Below are 18,023 nucleotides of genomic sequence, written 5' to 3'. Positions count from 1 at the left end.
ATTAAATTCAACTTCCGAAAGAGACGGATGCCTGTCTTTTGGCTCAAAAGTGACTTTTCTGAGGAAAGAAATGTCTTGTATTAATGATTCAATCTTTCAAACTTTTCTCTATGGGCTGGAAAGCAGACAGAATGTGTAACAAGTGATACAGGATTGAAAATACTCTCTCTTGCATTACTTTCACTAATCATTCCAAATGGCCATAATCATTCCCTTGGCACTACCAAGATTACCATGCAGTCTAACTTCTGTTCAGCAGTATATTTTCTCTCAGCATCTATTACCTACATCTCTCTAGAAGTCTGTACATGGTTCTCCTCCCCTCCCTACACCCCCCAGCCCCCTTCACTCATCTTCCTCCTCTCCTTTCTTACTTCTGCATGTCACATTGCAGTAAAAGAACAATGGAGGGGTCGCTCTTGGCCGCCTCTTTGAACTCCTCCAGCGTGATCTCATCGTTGTGGTCCTTGTCCATCTTGCTGAAGATTTTGTCCACACGCTGCTGTGGGGTCAGCCCGTCCTCGTTCATACGCATCATGATCACCGTTCCAACCATCTTGTAGATTGCCTGGACATCAGAGACATCCCGAATCGATGGGGTGAACACATTTCTAAAGCAAACACATATTTGAGTATGTGAAGCAATGGCTTCTCTGAATACCTCACCTCAATGATCTCCAGCATCTCCATGCGTGTGATCTTGCCATCTCCGTCTAGGTCGTACATGTTGAAGGCCCAGTTGAGTTTCTGCTCAAAACTTCCCCTGGAAGTGATGGACAGTGCGCAGATGAACTCTCTGAAGTCAATGGTACCGTCACCATTTTTGTCAAATGTCCGAAAGGCATGCTGGGCGAATTTTGAAGCATCGCCATAAGGGAAGAACTGGAAGATACAAAACAGATATGGCAACTGACTTTTTAGTACACTTTTTAGTAACCTAACTACATAGACATCCTTAAATGATAATTCTTTCATCATACACCCAATAAAGCCTACTGTATTGAATTTGATAAACACATTTCCAAGACCTCTTAATTAACACGATCAAAACTTTGCTGAAAAAACTGTTGTACACAATCTACTACATGCTTTTTGTCATTTGATAGTTTATACCTTTGTTTTTACGAGTAAAATGCTTTTCAGTAAAATTATAAAACCTTCAGTTTGGACATCTGAATAAAATGGAGTGTTTTTCCTGCTCTTTGAGTTAGAGCTCCATGTTCTCCTTATATCATACTATATAAAAGCCAAACGTTATAAATATGATAGACAACAAAAAAAAATCACAAATGCAAACTTTAAACACAAATTCATACTGGTTTGGAACAGCATGAGTGCCAGTAAATCATGACAGAATTTTCGTATTTAGGTGATCTATCCCTTTTTTCATTATGCTTGTAATTTATTTTATGCACCTTAGGGTCATATGGATAAAGTAACTATATCATCTGAGTAAAGTATCCCTTTGGGTGTATAGACAACGTTCACCTTGACATAAAGTTGCTGGAATTCTTCCAGATTAAGGATGCCAGTTGGACAGTCCTTCAGAAATCCCTTATACCACTGCTTCAGCTCAACTTCATTGAACTCTGTACTCTTGGTCAAGTCGTCTAGCACCTCAGGAGCAAGCTTGCTGTTGTGTTTCCCCATCTTTTTACACCTCTCTGTGAGGAAGGAGGGAAAAGAGCCATAAAATACATTAATGCTTTATAGATTGGCAGCAGCAATCAAAAACAGAAATGTATTGTGGACAACAGCTCTCTTGACAAGACTAATGTGAAGATGTAATGTAATGCAACTGCAGCTGTGAATCGCACCATTCAAATGGCAACCACTGTCTCCATTCTTTTATTTATTATGTCTGCCTCAAATACCATACAAAATAAAGAGTACAGAGCAAGATTTTATCATTAACGAAAAACAATTATCAAATATAGCTGCAAGCAACAATTAAGGGGCAAAGCACAAAGAAGGCACGATAATTCATGCCAACATGGCTGGGAGCATCAGACCAACTGCAACAACAAGCACTTAAAGACATTTTAATATGATTTTAGACAAAATGTCTAAATTCAGTGACTAGTAAATTATTTAAAGGTTTATCAATTTTGACCAATAGGTGGCACTGTGACCGAATTGATGTGGTGTGGTCAGAGTAAGATGACAATAGCCGTGTTTCCATTACCCTTCAAATGCGCAAATTGAAATTGCGAATTGAAAATATGCTTAATGGAAACGTAATTTTCGCAAAAACTCCCTTTTATTGCAAAAAAGTTTTTACGCTCACATGAGGTGGTTTTTCAGGCAATTTGAAAAAGAAATATTTCACAAAACTGCAATGGAAACAGTTTTTGCGCATTTACAGGTCACCTGACGTAGATGACGCGGTGTGTTTGGAGAGAATACGAGACAGAGTTCTTTATTAAATTCATATAAGACAAAATAATTACAGGAATAATGGATTCTAAACCTCAAAAAAATGCCACAATCAAGACCTCGAAGCAGAAATGAGGGAGAAACACCCAGAAACACCTCATATGTGCTGCTCACAGCTAGTGCAGTGGCTGGGATTAGAACATAAACCTACCAACGTCCGTTGCCATGGTTTTTGGAATGACTTATCGCGAGAGGAAAAATGAAGTTTTAGTTGCATAACATCAGTTAATGGAAACGCCGTCATTTCGAAATAGTTTTTTGTCGACATTTAGAAAAAATCGCAAAAGTTTTGCGCAAGTCTGTAATGGAAACGCATCTACTGATGCATTCAAAGTTTGGTGTCAATTGGTCAAAGCATTTTAAAATTTGTTTATGCAGTATACGAAAACGGTTTTGTCTATCGAGACAAAATCCATAACTTTTTGCCGGCATGGTCTGAAGATTATACGATTCGATTTTGGTGAAAATCGGTCCAATGGTCGAAAAAGTTTGTTTTTAAAGAAAAAAACAATTGAGGCTGAGACTAGTGATGAAGTAAAACAATCAAGTATTTTTTTAACTCCGAGGTTCTTAATTAATCAATGGTGTATACTACTGCAGAAAAATCCAGCATGAATTTTATGTAGGTCCTTGGTTAATGCTGGTTAGAGCTGGTATAGTGCTGGTCTAGCTGGTGTACCAGCATAGTCATGCTTTTCTCAAGCAAAACTGAGCTAGTGTTATTGATCCAACAGCAATTCCGCTTACCATGCTAGGGACCAGCAAACCAGCATCCCATGCTGGTCTCAGCATGCAAAACATACCTTATTCTGGTGACCAGCAATGATGAATTTTTAGCAGGGAGTCAGTGCTTTTTCCAAATTTTTGTTAAATTGTAATTAATAAATATTCAGATGAAGAACTACATTACCCATGAACCCTGAAGAGAAAGATCCACTTCAAACTATAGGCCAGTGAAAATGTGGTCTGTTTCTCTTTATTATTTGAAGCAAACATCTGATTGTTAGCTTGTTTGGGTGAAAACTAAAAAGAGTGCAAAACAAAATAAAACTAAACATTTTCTAAAGATACAAATAATATAACAACTATTTATGAAACTAATCTAAAATTTAGAATTCATAATATTAAAACAAAATAAAACGAGTAACAAATGTTCAATATAGAGTGTGTAGAGTGGACTGATTTTTTGTCACAAATGATGTTTCAATTTCTTTGTCTTTTAGTAGCTGTTGTCCACTATTTGGGGGTTTACACTTTGTCATGACATTATGTCTTATAATGTGTCTGCCTGTGGCAAAATCCGAGATATATTAAACCAAATCCAAATTGCCCTGGGTCTTGAAAATGGATATATTTGGGTGCACAAATGACAAATGAGGCACTGTGTTAATGAGTCATTATCTCCGCTCTCGGGTTATTAAAGTTCATTAAATATTGAACAGGTCTAAATAGTTGACGAGGGGCACATGATGACGGAATACAGCAGCAGCTTTTCAGAGGAACTCATCTGAGACATTCTGAGACCCGGTCGCCCACAGAGCTATTTTCTCCTCTGACGGCAGGTCATTTTAGTGGGATCATGATGACTAATCAGAGGTGAGCATTCATCTCCTCTCTCTCTCTCTCACTCTCATTTTCTCTTGCTCTATTTCGCTCCCTCTTTGTCGCTGACCTTTATTGGAATTCTGTGGTCTGTCGGCTTTGCTAATCTTGGCATCTTTCTGATTAGTTAACTTTAGACAGGGGTGTTTAATTAAAGATCTAAGTGGTTAATGAACTGTATGGCTGACAACATTTGCCTCAAGGCTCTAGAAAGCTGATTCTTTGGGGCTGGTGAGACAATCCACTATTGTTTTCAATCAGAAAGGCTTCCATCAAACTCTGCAAGCACTCCTGCCCACAGGCCAACGTTTGTTAGCTGCTTTGTAATAAGTGACTGCTCAAAGAGCCGGCGTGCAAGAGGAAACAAAATCTGTCAATCATTACTCCAGAGCCCTCCATGAAACTGCAAAGGAAATGAAGAGCGACTCAAATTGGAAAGCAACATCTGCTTATGGAAGTTAATCTACACCCATATTGCTTTGGAACCTGTGGCGAGAGTCGTGGTTACCTGGGAGTTGTAACATCAATAAGTTGAACACACTGTGTTTTTTGCCACAGATGTCATAATATCCTTCAAGCAAGGATTTCATTTTATCAGAAAATTCAGACACACACTACCTTTTTTTTCAGGCACTATAATAAACAAGTTTTTGGCTTGTTGTTTAAGCCAAACATACACCACAGGACTGAAGCATGTTGTACTTTTTATTTTTTATATCTTAAACTAGTTAGTCCCGGACTATATCCAACTAGCAGCACCTGCCCATGCATCTGAGTTTTATAGTGTGTGCACTTATGAGACACACTGTGCCAAATTTCAATCAGTGTGAAAATAATCACTATTTCTTCATTTACTGTTTTGTGCAAATCAGTAGGGCTGGTAAAAAATATCGATTTTTGCAATTAATTGAACTATCACTAGACTGATTTTTACACTATTTTCAGTGGCTGAGTGAAAATGTATTTGTGTCACTTCCTGTTCTGCAGCTGTCAATGTGTTCAGATAAACTCACTTACTAAACCGTGTTGTCTGGACTCTGTTGTAAAAAATTGTAATTAATATGGACCCTTTTCACATTTACAGGGTTCTCAGAAGCGGAAGTCGTCATAGTTGGGTAAACTTCTATAGTGGTGAATGGGAGATGACGTTAAATATAATATTTTGTTCCCAAATTGTATTCCCATTTGCTCCAAAAACAAAAGAAAATCATGATTGCGTTTTCCACGACTTTCCAATAGAAGGGAAAAAATATAGAGAGACTAATTACAGCAGTCAGAAAAGAGAATGATGGCAATGATCAATGCCATCACTCCCTCAGTCGTTGTATTAGAAACACTCAAACAGCAGTGTTAATTTTTTACTGCCAAGGTAATATAACACAAAGAATATACAGTGACCACCAATGACTCTTTAGGCGGCTATTTAAAAAAGAAGAGGTACTTGTTACACTGCCCTATACATCATTAGAAGAGAGAATATTTTGCATAGGCAAGCAAATCAAATCAGGAAATCTGGTCTCAATACAAATCAAAAATTATGTTTGATGACATATTAGTCATATTGCTAAGTGAGCGAGTTTGTTTTACAATGCATTCTGGGATCGTACCTGGAGTCAGAGAGGAAAATGATCGTGTAAAGCTCTTGTAACCAACATCACAGAAAAAAAGAATCTATTAGGCTTTAAATGTGAGCAGGACGTGCGTCCTTGACCTATTCCTTTTACTCCTGACATGTCTACAATTCAATTAAGACTAACAGATCAGGTCTACCAGCATGTATCTCTCATTCAACTTCTGTCTTCACAGCACACAATGAGGCCATCAGGAACACAGTGTGAGATGGAGAGAAGGGTGGTAAGGAGTTCAAAGTGAATAAGTAGATCTAGCAGTGGTGTTCTCTTTTTTTTTTAAATAAATCAAATGTAAATTCAAGCTTGTTAAACTGGTATGATGTACCTTTAATTTTACCAAGCTGATTGCTCACTAAAAAAACCCACATTCATCATGTTTTCAGTCCTTTTCAAGTTAAATTTTGGCATGAAATAAAGCAGTTATACGTAAGTGGCTGAGTTATTTACTTACTCTTCATTCAGACCAATTCACGAACGCGCACGAAAACAAAATGCAGGATTTATAGCACGAACCAATCATATCCAACCATAACAAATCATATCCAATCATAGCGTGGAGGCATTGCCACCTCTCAGGTGACTTCCCCCTATTCATTTTCAATTACCCCCCACCAAACCCACTGCATGCTTTAGGGGGTCTATAAAAGTCAATGGGCTCAGGGGAGGCAAAGAGAGACGTGGCGTCCCGCTGTAACTTTACCTGCGGGGGTCCCTGTTGGACACTGTTATGTTAGAAAAACAAGTGATTTATACACCTTTTTAATGTCAGATTTTGTCATATTTGGATTATATTATTTTTGTAACAAGTGTTATTTTCTCATCTAATTGGTTGAGGAGGCACTGCCTCTCTTGCCTCCTCGGAGGAAACGCCCCTGAGGTATAGAGGCTTTGAAGTCTGGAAGGCAAGGGAAATGTTAAAGAGGGAGAGTGGGAGTGGAGAGGGGTTTAAGAGGGGGAGAGACCAACTGTGTTTGGTGTACAATGTGAAGTTGGACAGAACTGCCCCATCCTGAACCTCCGACAAGGCCCATTTTAATGCCAGTCAGGAGAGCAAAAGCATGTTGCAGAAAACTGGGCTTCCAAAAGCACCTCAGCCGATAAGAAATATGGGCAGACAGTCTTAAAATGAATGAAAAATACAAAGTACACCAAAAAAAAAAATACTTTTAATCTTTGGCTTGAGTTCAGAAATAATAGTTTTATAGCATCTTCTTTTCCCAGTTGTTTACTGTGGAATATAATCTCTCCTGAGTTTCTGTCCGATGAGTCAGTTCCTGCTTCATTTACCACCCAAGAGGACGTTTCTGCTTATCAGCGAATGGTAGCTTTTATGTGGCTCCTATAGGATTATGACGGCTGCTTGCGGATTAGTCTAGCAGTGCTGAGGGAAGAAATGTGGGAGACATTGCAAAGGTGCTCCTGTCACTATGCCGTTTCTCTTTCCTTGAGCAGAAGTGATGCTTATGAGGATTTGCAGATTAATGCAGGCCCGTCGCCAAGGCCGGGCATTGCGGCGTAGTGCCCCTCCAGATGACAGCAAACTTACAATTGAGAGCAAAAACCTTATTTCTTGCTTCAGAAAGACTGCATTACATACAGCTGTTTGGCTACTGGTTAACATTATTTTCCATACCCTTGGTGCCAAGGTGACATCAGCCAAAAGTTTTTTTTTTTTAAAGAATAACAAGGTGCATGTATTAAAGGAGAACTCCGGTCAATTTTAACATTGAGCTAATTTTTTTGTAAATTTGGAGTGCTGTCAATACAGAGAACAACGACAAAAATCGGTGTTGCCTACACCGTGTTATCCTCTTTTTAAAATTTGCACCCTGTTGACTTCAAGGTTTAGTTACCTATGATCACGCGCGTGAACTCGACAATCGACTACTTTGGACTTCGACCGAAAACAGGAAGAAATTACAGGTATGTGCGCTGGCTGAATTAACATCACTTTTATTTGTATCTTTCACATCTACTGCAGTCAGATTCACTCGTGATCACTCTGAAGGAATCACTCACATGACCTGTGCACTTGTAATGACACATCAAGGATGTTAAGAGGCTAAAAGCAGGTTTAAAACTTGCCCCATTGAAGTCAACAGGGTGCAAATTTTAAAAAGGGGATAACACGGTGTAGGCAACACCGATTTTTGTCGTTGTTCTCTGTACTGACAGCACTCCAAATTTACAAAAAAATGAGCTCAATGTTAAAATTGACCGGAGTTCTCCTTTAAAGGACAAGTTCGGTATTTTACACTTAAAGCCCTGTTTACAGATCGTTTCTGATGAAATAGAATGGTTGAGATAAAAATGTGGACACATGCTCCTGTCCCGAGAATTTTAGGTTTATTTCGCTTCCCCCCCCCACCTACAGAATGGCAGCCTATGGGCACTGGAACAATCCTTCCTAAAACGCATTAAACTTTCGATTACAAAGACGTGAAACTCACCGAGTGGTCAGGGGTGTTCACTGATATGCTCACACAAAAATCGCTGCAAAAGATGCTTTCCAACAGGTTTTATCGTAGTTTTTGTCCAACTCCATTGACTTGAATTGGATGGGCTGTGTGCGGTACGGTATTACTCCGCCGCTTCTTCTTCTGCTTCTTCTGTGTATTCAATTAAATGCCAGTGGTTTGCTTGCAATTGGCAAAGGTGCATTATCGCCACCAACTGGGCTGGAGTGTTTATTATTCAAGCTCTCAACGGAAGAATCTACGGGTGTGAGACGTTTGGAAAAATAGGTCCACAGTTTTACAACGAATGGTAAAACACCTGTTGGAAAGCATCTTTTGCAGCGATTTTTGTGTGAGCATATCAGTGAACACCCCTGACCACTCGGTGAGTTTCATGTCTTTGTAAACGAAAGTTTCATGCGTTTTATGAAGGATTGTTCCAGTGCCCATAGGCTGCCATTCTGTAGGTGGGGGGGAAAGCGAAATAAACCTAAAATTCTCGGGACAGCAGCATGTGACCAAATTTTAATCTTAACCGTTCTATTTCATCAGAAACGATCTGTAAACAGGGCTTTAAGTGTAAAATACCGAACTTGTCCTTTAAGAAAGTAAATAGAAACTACTTTGACTTTATGTTGACTTTAAAGACTATAAAAAAAATAAAAAACTCTAACAAAATTATTGTGATGAAACCAAAAGGTCACACACATTAATTCTGCTTCATGATCTTTTACAGAGTCACGTCTAAAGCTGTTACCCTACAGTCAGTAAGTGAATGTCTTTTGTTGCCTTGTTTCATGGCCTCTCCTATCACTTTATCTTTTTCATCAGTTCTCCATTGTCACTCAGAGTGATCGATGGACAGTGATTGCCTGTGTGGTCACTGCTGATGTCTTTGACATTCCAGCCAGATCAGTCTGTGTGTGTTCCTTTTAAGAGCCACCAAATGAGATGAGAACCCTTGGAGCCGAGATGTGCAGGACACTGGGGCATTGGCAGTGGATTAATTCCACACATGCACAAACACACTCAAATGCACACACGTACAAAGACATACAGGTCTGGCACTTAAATGGATCCCAGGTGGGAAATTCTTTTTTTTTTCAGGGCCTGAACATTGTACTGGCAACTGTCGGAGATTGAACAAGAAAAGAAGAGATGACTCAATTTGAGTCTCTTATAGACTTTATTCACCCCAGTGACCCTCTGCAAATTCTTTCAAGATTGACATGGCAGAAGGAACTGAGAGATGAAAGAGTAGTAGGCTTTAGATTTTAGAAACACAGAAACTGTCATAATCAGTCAAGTTTGGTCATTTTTTAAAATGTATTTAACAAGTCTCTGTAGGCTCCCTAAGGTTGCATTTATTAAAGAAAACAGCAATACAATTTAAAATAACTGTTTTCTGTTTGAGTATATTTTGAAATATAATTTATTCCTGTGACGACAAAGCTGAATTTTCAGCATCCTTACTCCAGTCTTCAGTGTCACATGATCCTTCAGAAATCATTCTAATATGCTGACATTTTAATATGTTATTTGTTCACTGACCTGGATAGGGAGGGTGTTTTAAGTGCCCTATAAGGACACTAGCCTTTTCACAACAATGTTCCGGCCCTTTTATGGTGGACAAAAGTGGCGTGTTACAAGTGTGCTTTATCAAAACCCTGGGATGATACCACTGGTGAATAATTGGTTGTCCTGGTAACAGACCAGGAAGCTTTCACAACCCTTGTCTCGCAAAATTCAGCCAATAACAACTGGTTAGAAGCTTTGCCATGGATGGATCCTCTCTTTGTCTTAATTTGGCTCTTTCTTAATATGCAACAGCAAAGTCAATTCATCTTAAAGTTGGATAGTGGATTTACTTGATTTTCTATTCAGGGCTGGGTTGCAATTTTAAGTTAGCTATTTCAGTTATCAAGATTCATTTACTTTCAGTTAACTTGACAAAAAATAACTAAATAATCTTTTCCACTATCAGGACAAACCGTTCTCGTTGCTTAACCATTCCATTCCGTGCCGATCCGGCCCAGTTGGTATGGATATAGTTTCATTTTCCACTGAGGGGCTGATAACGGAGCTCGTTGGAAGGTAATACAAATGTGTCAGTCACATTAAAATGCATTAGGGATGTGTGATAAATAACAGCACAATATCAGCTATCAACCAATATCTAAAGGTCCCTCCTCTAAAAATGATCTTTTATTTTATTTATGCTGATTCAAACATACTGCTTTCCATAGAAAGAAATATTTATCTTTATCTTTGTTGTGATGACTAAATTCACTTATACAAGATATTTTTTTTCAGTAGTAAAATAGAACATATTTAATTTTTCAGCTATTATTTGTCATTAAAGCAAAAGGAAGATAAACCACATACTATACTGAAATTAAATAAGTTAGATACATCTCTAATTAACTTTTCACTCAAAGTAATATTAATATTTTACATAATATTAATATACCGTAAGTTGAAAAAGTGCAAACCTGATGAGCAATTGCAAATATTATGATCCTTCTCTCAGTCTACGAATGATTTATGGATGTGTACGTCACTCCTGAAGCTTTTTATGCCACCTTCTCTTCACTGCAGTTCAATTACAGGTGAGTCATAAAATTCTCCATCTCCACTGACTCATGTGGCATAACAACCAATAGTGGGCATAAATAATGCAGCTGTTTGGAGATATGCAGCCTAAAGGTCAACCATGCTTATCTGGAGTTAAAGGGGCACATCCAAAACTGTCAGTCAATCAGCCAAAGGAGCTTTTGTGAGCAAAAGAGTCAACATAAAGGTGATTCTTCAATTATACATAAACAGATCAGTGGGGAAAAATATATAGGCTAGTCCCTTTATTTTCCCATGTCTCTGTCAGTGAAAACAAACCTCTCTGTCCCTAACTGTACTTTTTCTCACAACCACTAATGCACAACACTCACACACACAGGGCATGGTGGCAGATGGTTCAGGACAGTAATTTAAGATAGCTGCTGTAGGCAAGGTGCTGCTGTGTCCCATGTGGGGTATGGGGCAAAGACAAACAAATCACTTAGCAACTGCAGGACTGTAGCTACAGAATAGTCTCGACTTGGGCTTCGATGCTAAATTTAGGATCTTCTAAAAGGATGCGAAGGCCTAAACAGCATGAATTATTTTTATAAATGTACCTTGATTTTTAAAGACGCTATTTTGAAAATGGTTGTGTGTGTGTGTGTGTGTGTGTTTGTGTTTTGGTCTATATATGAAAGTCAGTGTAGTCCAGCATTGTTTTGGACCCCATTGACTTCCACTGTATGGACAGATACAGTTAAAACAATTCTTTAAAATATCTTTTTATGTTCTACAGAGGAAAGTCATGCAGGTTTAGAACAAAATAAGGGTGAGTAAATTAATTTTTTGCTTTTGGTGAATTATCCTTAGGGTGAAAGTAACCTGCTTTTTCAGACAAACGCTCCGTCACCTATAGAGTTTGATATCAAAGATGTCAAATTCTGCAATCAGATTCAGAGATTTCAATATGAACATTTCTAATAAAAAATCCACATTATTTTTTTTTAGCTCTTTACAATGTCAAGACTAATTTCTCGTTTTATTTAGGAGAAACATCTCAGACAAAGTTGATGAATGAAACATAGCTGAGAATCCCGTCTCCTGAGCTATAGAGCAACCCCCGAGCAATAACATTTTTCTCTTGGATAAACAGCTATGTTTACTGGCTCTAAACGAGTCCCACTGCATCGGGTTAAATTAGACCATTTGGTGTTTCTATAGTGATGTTTCCCCAATCCAGTGCTGAAGAAACATATTGTCCTCTCTCAGGAGGAGAGGGCAACCCAATGAAGGTCACTGCACCTGCTCTCTATCTCTCAAAATATTGTATGTACAAAGTACTGTCATTTGTATCTGCTAATGTAACACTGCTGCTGTTGACGGCAGGAGATACAATGTAGCATATAATGCTGTATTTTGAGGAACCTAACAGCACTCTAGAGTTCCACTCCACAGAATACAATGGAACTCCCTAATGCTTCTTCAGAATCCAATTATGTTTTGTATTTGAGGTAATTCTGTGCAATGAGTAAAAAAAGGCTTAATGATACTATACCAATCAGTAGTTATTGCTAAGGCAAGCAACACTGTTACTATTGCTCATATTAGTGATTTGAACCAACCACTACGACTTTTTAGCAATTCACATGTCAGATTTCATGAGAAAATATAGTTACATGGCATTTAAGCGAAACCTAAATATGTCGGACACTTGAGAGTAGACTCATTTCACTTGGCCAGTAAGCTACCACTCAGATCACCTTAGAAACCACCTAGCAATACCCTAGCAACACACAACAACAATAAAGACAGAACTGTACGACAACCACAACACCAAAATTGTGGTGGCAAGTTTTGCATGGGCATTCACAACTCACATACAGTACTTCAGAAAAAATATCTTGTTAAAATAATAGAATATTCAATATAATTTTACTGATTATATTATATTGATAATATAATTTAATCAATTTAGTCAAAGTCATTCACGATAATCTAACCAGCTAAATAAAATATTATAAAATCATTATGGTTTGTGGTTTAGGAAACAAAGTTTTAAAGCTTCTGTTAAGAGTACAAAACAACAACATTTTAAACAGTTATTTTAATAAGCGTATGCCATCCGTCTCTGTTAGGCAGAACAAAATATTGTACCATTAAACGGCTGTTCCAGATGCTGGAATAATACAACAGCACAATCAGTATTTAGTATTCAGAACGGCGTGTCACGCAGGTGCACAGTCTTTCTGTGATCATTTTATTGTGCTGCATTTGATTTAAGTGGCTTGGCAGGCGGTATTTGAACTGTGCCCTCTCAAGGATGGCACATTGGGGGGAAATAAATGGGATTATGAAATGTGGTGATGACCAGTCTGGGCAGTCGATGTAGTGCACAGTAATACCTCTTAAAGAAGTGCACTACATTGGCGAATTAAATTGGTTTCCTGTGAAAAAATGTGCAAATCAATTGTAAACATCCAGGGCCTTATGTATAAAATGTGCCTATTTGCACAGATTTGATGCATACGCTAAAATCCACGCCAATTATCATATTTATAAAAACGGTCTTTGACCATTCACAAGTAAAGCGTTTGGACGTTGACGGGTGCTCTTTATATGTTAATTACATGAATTATGTGCCATTTACAAGGCAGAGATCTGAAACCATTCAGCTGCGCACAATTTCAAGATCATTTGTGATTTATAAATTTCACATCCGAGAGAGGCGTACGCATGTTCTCTGAATCACACAGATGCACATTTGAGAAATGATAGTAAGATCAAAGATGGTTTTTACAAAACATTTCATAAATGAGGCCCCGAAAGTTTGAAATTCTCTCTCCCGGGAGGTGCAAATATCAGTTCAATGTAAAATCAGATTGTGTTCAAATCAATAAGCTGGAAACACACAAGCAGTCAGATGCTAAAGGATGTGCTGTACCATACTATCTATAGATTGGATACACAGTGGGCGTCATTCTATGCCAACACTATTTTTTGCCATGGAACTGTCAGTCCTGTTTCTCAAAATCAGCCTTATCATGGTTTGTATTTGATGCCTTATCTAAATGCTGTACCATGTTGGGTAAGCGCATTGAACAATTTGTTTCTAACACCCCAGGGCGTCATCCGATAACTCCAGCTGCTAAATGTATCTGACAGCATCCCTCCGTTATGACACTGTACTTGCCTCTCATTCAAATTCAGAACAGGAAGCAGAGCAAAGAACAACAACAACAACGCCAGCGAAAAAAGATTAACAGAAAGGAAACAAGCCAGAGCGCTTCTGTTTGACATGACAAACATGCACAATATTAACAGGATCCTATCTGAGAGGGGAACAATTATGCAAAATTGTCATCATTCGTTCTTCCAAGCAGCCATTCCTTTGTTTTTCCATGTCGAGCTGCCCAGAGGTCATAGATCGGTCCCGCCAAAAAGCTGACAACTGTGTGTGGCTTCCAGAGCTCAGCCATTTTAAATCTGCCATCCATCTCCATGAAAACCAGAGCATGTGACACGGGTAATCAGGCAGTCGGCCATCCGTGTGAGCGTAGTGCGATACTGGCCAATGCTTTCGTTGGGGACAAAATCAAGGGGACGGTCGGACGTGTATGTGCTGACCCCATGACCTGTCCACAGTCTAGTATCTTTTAGGCTAGTTCACTAAAAAGGCCTACTGTACCATAGTTGATACGCAAATATCTAAGGCCTCTTATCTTCTATATGCCTCTGTCATCTTATTGACAGTTTACACTTTTTTTAGCAAGTGAAAGCCCTTTTAGTGTAATTATAAAAAAAGTCCCACTTCAGGTTGTGGTACACTTGTCTTTTTGCTGTGGAATCTTTACTGATTTATATTTTTAGTAATATTTCAAGATGAACACTAACTGGATTAAAGCAACTGAGGTTTACTTGATTATCCATGCATTTTCTTTTTAGAAAAATCATGTTAAAATGTGACTTAAATATGATACATCAGACTTTTGAGGGATGTCTATCTCTCAATCATAGTTGTATTGTATGTATTGCCCCCATAATTAAAACTACAGAGCTTTGGTCATTAAATAAGCATTTAAATATCATTTACATTATTGGGAGATATAGAGTGACAACTGATATTTATAGCCTAAGCATTTTATAGTCTGCAATACTTGTTTCATTGGTTTACTTTAAAAGCTATCAGAATTTCATCTTACATTTTGACCATAAATATCAGCAACTGCACTAAATTGTAGCCTATATTTTTGCTCAATTTGGGCCTCTGAACTAAGTTGAGGTGTTTTTTTTCCTTCTCGATATCCACATTCTCCTAAATAATAGCCTGCTATATGAGTTATAATTGCCTGCTGTATCAAATATGACACTATGACACGTTTTTGTTATATTTTGTCTTAAGCTTCAATAAACTCTTCCATAAAAAAATGACTAATTCATATGTCAGGCTTTACAGGTTTAAAGGACAAAGCTCCTTCCACAACAGGACACCTTTTCAGATGTTTCAAACTAAACATATTTTACAATCGCCCTGCACTTCAGCAAATGAAGTGTGTCATGGTCAGACGAAGTGATGCGGCCGTGGACCTCCGCTCTTCTCATCATTAAACCATCCCACATCTCTCAAGCCCTCTGCCGTGTTTCATCTGAGCGTACATAATCACATCTGCATCCATTCATTATTTGAGCTTAATGAGCAGTGGCCGTGAGACATACTGAGCTCATTGAGGCTTCACGGCCACTCGCAGACCCATCCAAACGGCAGCATGGATGCAAACAAACGTGGTGCCAACAAGCCGATGCTCTCACAACTCGCTGCTGATCATTTTAGTGACAGTTCAATGGTGAGCACTTGGTGACCAGTGAACAGAGCACTCAAAGAGCAGTCAATTATTTATCTAACTTCAGGTTATATGCAGATTGTTTACAAATCTAATTTCAATAGTTAAATTCTAGTTGAACTTAAAGTACTAAAATAACCAAAACTTAAATAAAAATTATTATATAGGTCTAGACATTTTTCTAAACACAAAAACTAATTAAAATGACAACAACATTACTGAAACTTTAAACAAAATTAAAATGAAAACAGTCACAATTAAAAAAATATTAATAAAAACTGGTATATCAGTGATAGAATGGCACTGTGCCTGATCCCTAAAAATCTCTACATGACTAAAAAATGACATGAGCTTGCGATGCCAAAAAATTCTGCAAGGGCCTATGATGCACAAACAATTCTGCATGTCTGATGCCAAAAAAATGTGCCATGTGTCTATGATGCTCAAAAATGCCGCATAAATTTATGATGCTCAGAAAATTATCCATGGAATATGCCTAAAAAATGATGCGCAAGCTGCACAAGTGTATAATGTCGAAAATGCTTCCCAACAAAAGTGTCCAAAAAAGCTGCAAGCACATATGATATCCTAAAAAATAGCCTAGTCTATGATTCTTAAATATGCTCTACTCACTTGTGAATGACGGCCGCAAATTCTGCACACCTCTGTGAAAATTAGCTCTAAAATATGTCTAAAATATGCTTATGGTGCTCACAGCAAGCTGCACATGCACCTAATGCAAAAAAAAAAAAAAGCACAATTAAACCATTCAAAAATTCATGATTCCCAAACCGGTTGCAAGCACATATGCCCAAAAATGCTTTGAGTCAATGTTGCCCAAAAATGCTCTATGCACCTAATGCCCCAACATTACTGCAGTTCTCTATGATGCCCATAATACTGCAAGCACCATGCCCACAAATGCTGTCTTGGAAGGCAGGTGACTAGGTTTGGAGACACAGCCATGTTGTCCCACTCATACATGCGTGGCGCAGCGCAGACACAACACTGACTCATATCCACGCATCCATGAAGTTTTCTGGCACCGCGCTATTGATAAACAGACCTGAACAACTCGCCATTATGTCAATAACACGGGCAAATAAATGCAGCGGACCAAGTCATCAAATAAACCACAAGCCAACTTAACACAGTTATTTGAATATAAAGGGCAAACTAACAATCACGCAACAGACTAATTGGCTTAAAAAAATGCATGTAGCCTATAAATGTATATTCCGTTTTTTTTTATTTTACTTTTATGACATCTTTATCGTATGTCTGCACAAGATATGAATGCATGAGTAAGAATTAACATGACATTTATTAAAAGTTGTAATGGCACATTCTTGGAAAAACATATTTCTCTTTATAGCAAAGGAAAAACATATATAATAATGTGTTTTAGTTTGTGGGTTAATTTATCAGTTATAGTGTCACTAAATGAAATATAAAATATGTATTCAGCGAACCTTGAAGGAACAATGCGCACATTATGAAATGATATGAAATGACAAAGAAGTAGATAACTATTTAAATGCAAATACAATATTACTTACCCAAATATCGTGAGAGAAGTATCCGGTATTTTATTTATCGCTCAAAGTGCCTTGTACTCTCGCGGTTGGAGGAGTAAACTGTTCTTCAACAGAAAAACGCCACCTATTTGTTTCTTCCCTATGAGGAGGATGAATGGAGCGGTTTCGTTTCCCTTGCCAACACATTTGCATAAGGACCGCCTAATCCGTCCTCTGATTGGCCAATATCAGAGATTAGAGCGACTGTCAAGAAATATTCGTTTTTAATTGGATGGTATCAACTGTCAGTTAAAAAACAGCTAGTTGCCGCATACCTTATAAACTAGCGCTTGTTGCACCTTCCTGCGGGTATCACTGCATGCCAACAGAGAAAATGTAGCCTACATGTTTTAACTTGAACAGGTGCATGTTTATAATAACTCGAACATATCTATCTATATGTATGTATGTATATATATGGCGGCTAGATTACTTTTAAACAGCCTTCAGGTCTGTGATCAGAACTGTGCAAAGTACACTTTAGCATGCTTTCATTTAGATTTGGCACAGCAGGTTTTAGGTTTCTATCTATCTATCTATCTAGGCTATCTAGTCTGTCTGTCTAGCAGCTGGCATAAGTGTATTACTCTCAGTGTAAAACCATGCATCTAAAGGCAATAGAATTTGTGTTGGTGACAAATTAATCACATAAAAATCAGATCAAATTGGTTCAGGAGATGAAATGGAATAAATTTAGGTTTTTCTAAATTGCTATTTTTTTGTCTTATTTTCTAAACTATAAGTAAACAATTGTTTTATGGGACATGACTACTCTATTGCATGTCAACAAAATGTAGTAACTCACACAAAACACTTAATTCATGCTTCAAAACCTAGTTATTGTGTCAGTAAAATGACCATGTGTGTCCTTGTGTGGGCCTTGTGAACTTTTTAGATACAAATTTCAAAGTTTATTGGGAAAGGTCA

At 38.0% G+C, this 18,023-nt stretch overlaps 1 protein-coding gene across 1 annotated transcript; it reads right to left on the bottom strand.

The window, feature by feature from the left end:
- Window positions 1-17,197, bottom strand: hpcal4 (hippocalcin like 4). Its single transcript, XM_079879480.1, has 4 exons — window positions 17,079-17,197; window positions 1,489-1,664; window positions 667-882; window positions 1-568 (listed from the first exon to the last, which is right to left on the bottom strand). The coding sequence occupies exons 2-4, from the start codon at window positions 1,648-1,650 to the stop codon at window positions 371-373; spliced, it is 576 nt and encodes a 191-aa protein (XP_079735606.1). The 5' UTR covers window positions 1,651-1,664; window positions 17,079-17,197; the 3' UTR covers window positions 1-370.
- Window positions 17,198-18,023: the final 826 nt, after the last annotated feature.

Source organism: Squalius cephalus (genome assembly GCF_949319135.1).
Source record: "Squalius cephalus genome assembly, chromosome: 8".
NCBI classification, from domain to species: Eukaryota; Metazoa; Chordata; class Actinopteri; order Cypriniformes; family Leuciscidae; genus Squalius; species Squalius cephalus.
Note: the sequence above shows the minus strand (reverse complement) of the source record. Positions and strands in the feature narration are given on the sequence as shown.

Excerpts from the sequence above, each read along its gene's own strand:
- hpcal4 (XM_079879480.1), bottom strand. The coding sequence starts at position 1,650 with ATGGGGAAACACAACAGCAAGCTTGCTCCTGAGGTGCTAGACGACTTG. Across the intron at positions 883-1,488 it reads TCCAGCAACTTTATGTCAAG|TTCTTCCCTTATGGCGATGC; the intron begins GTGAACGTTGTC and ends TGTATCTTCCAG. Across the intron at positions 569-666 it reads AGATGCTGGAGATCATTGAG|GCAATCTACAAGATGGTTGG; the intron begins GTGAGGTATTCA and ends TCTGATGTCCAG.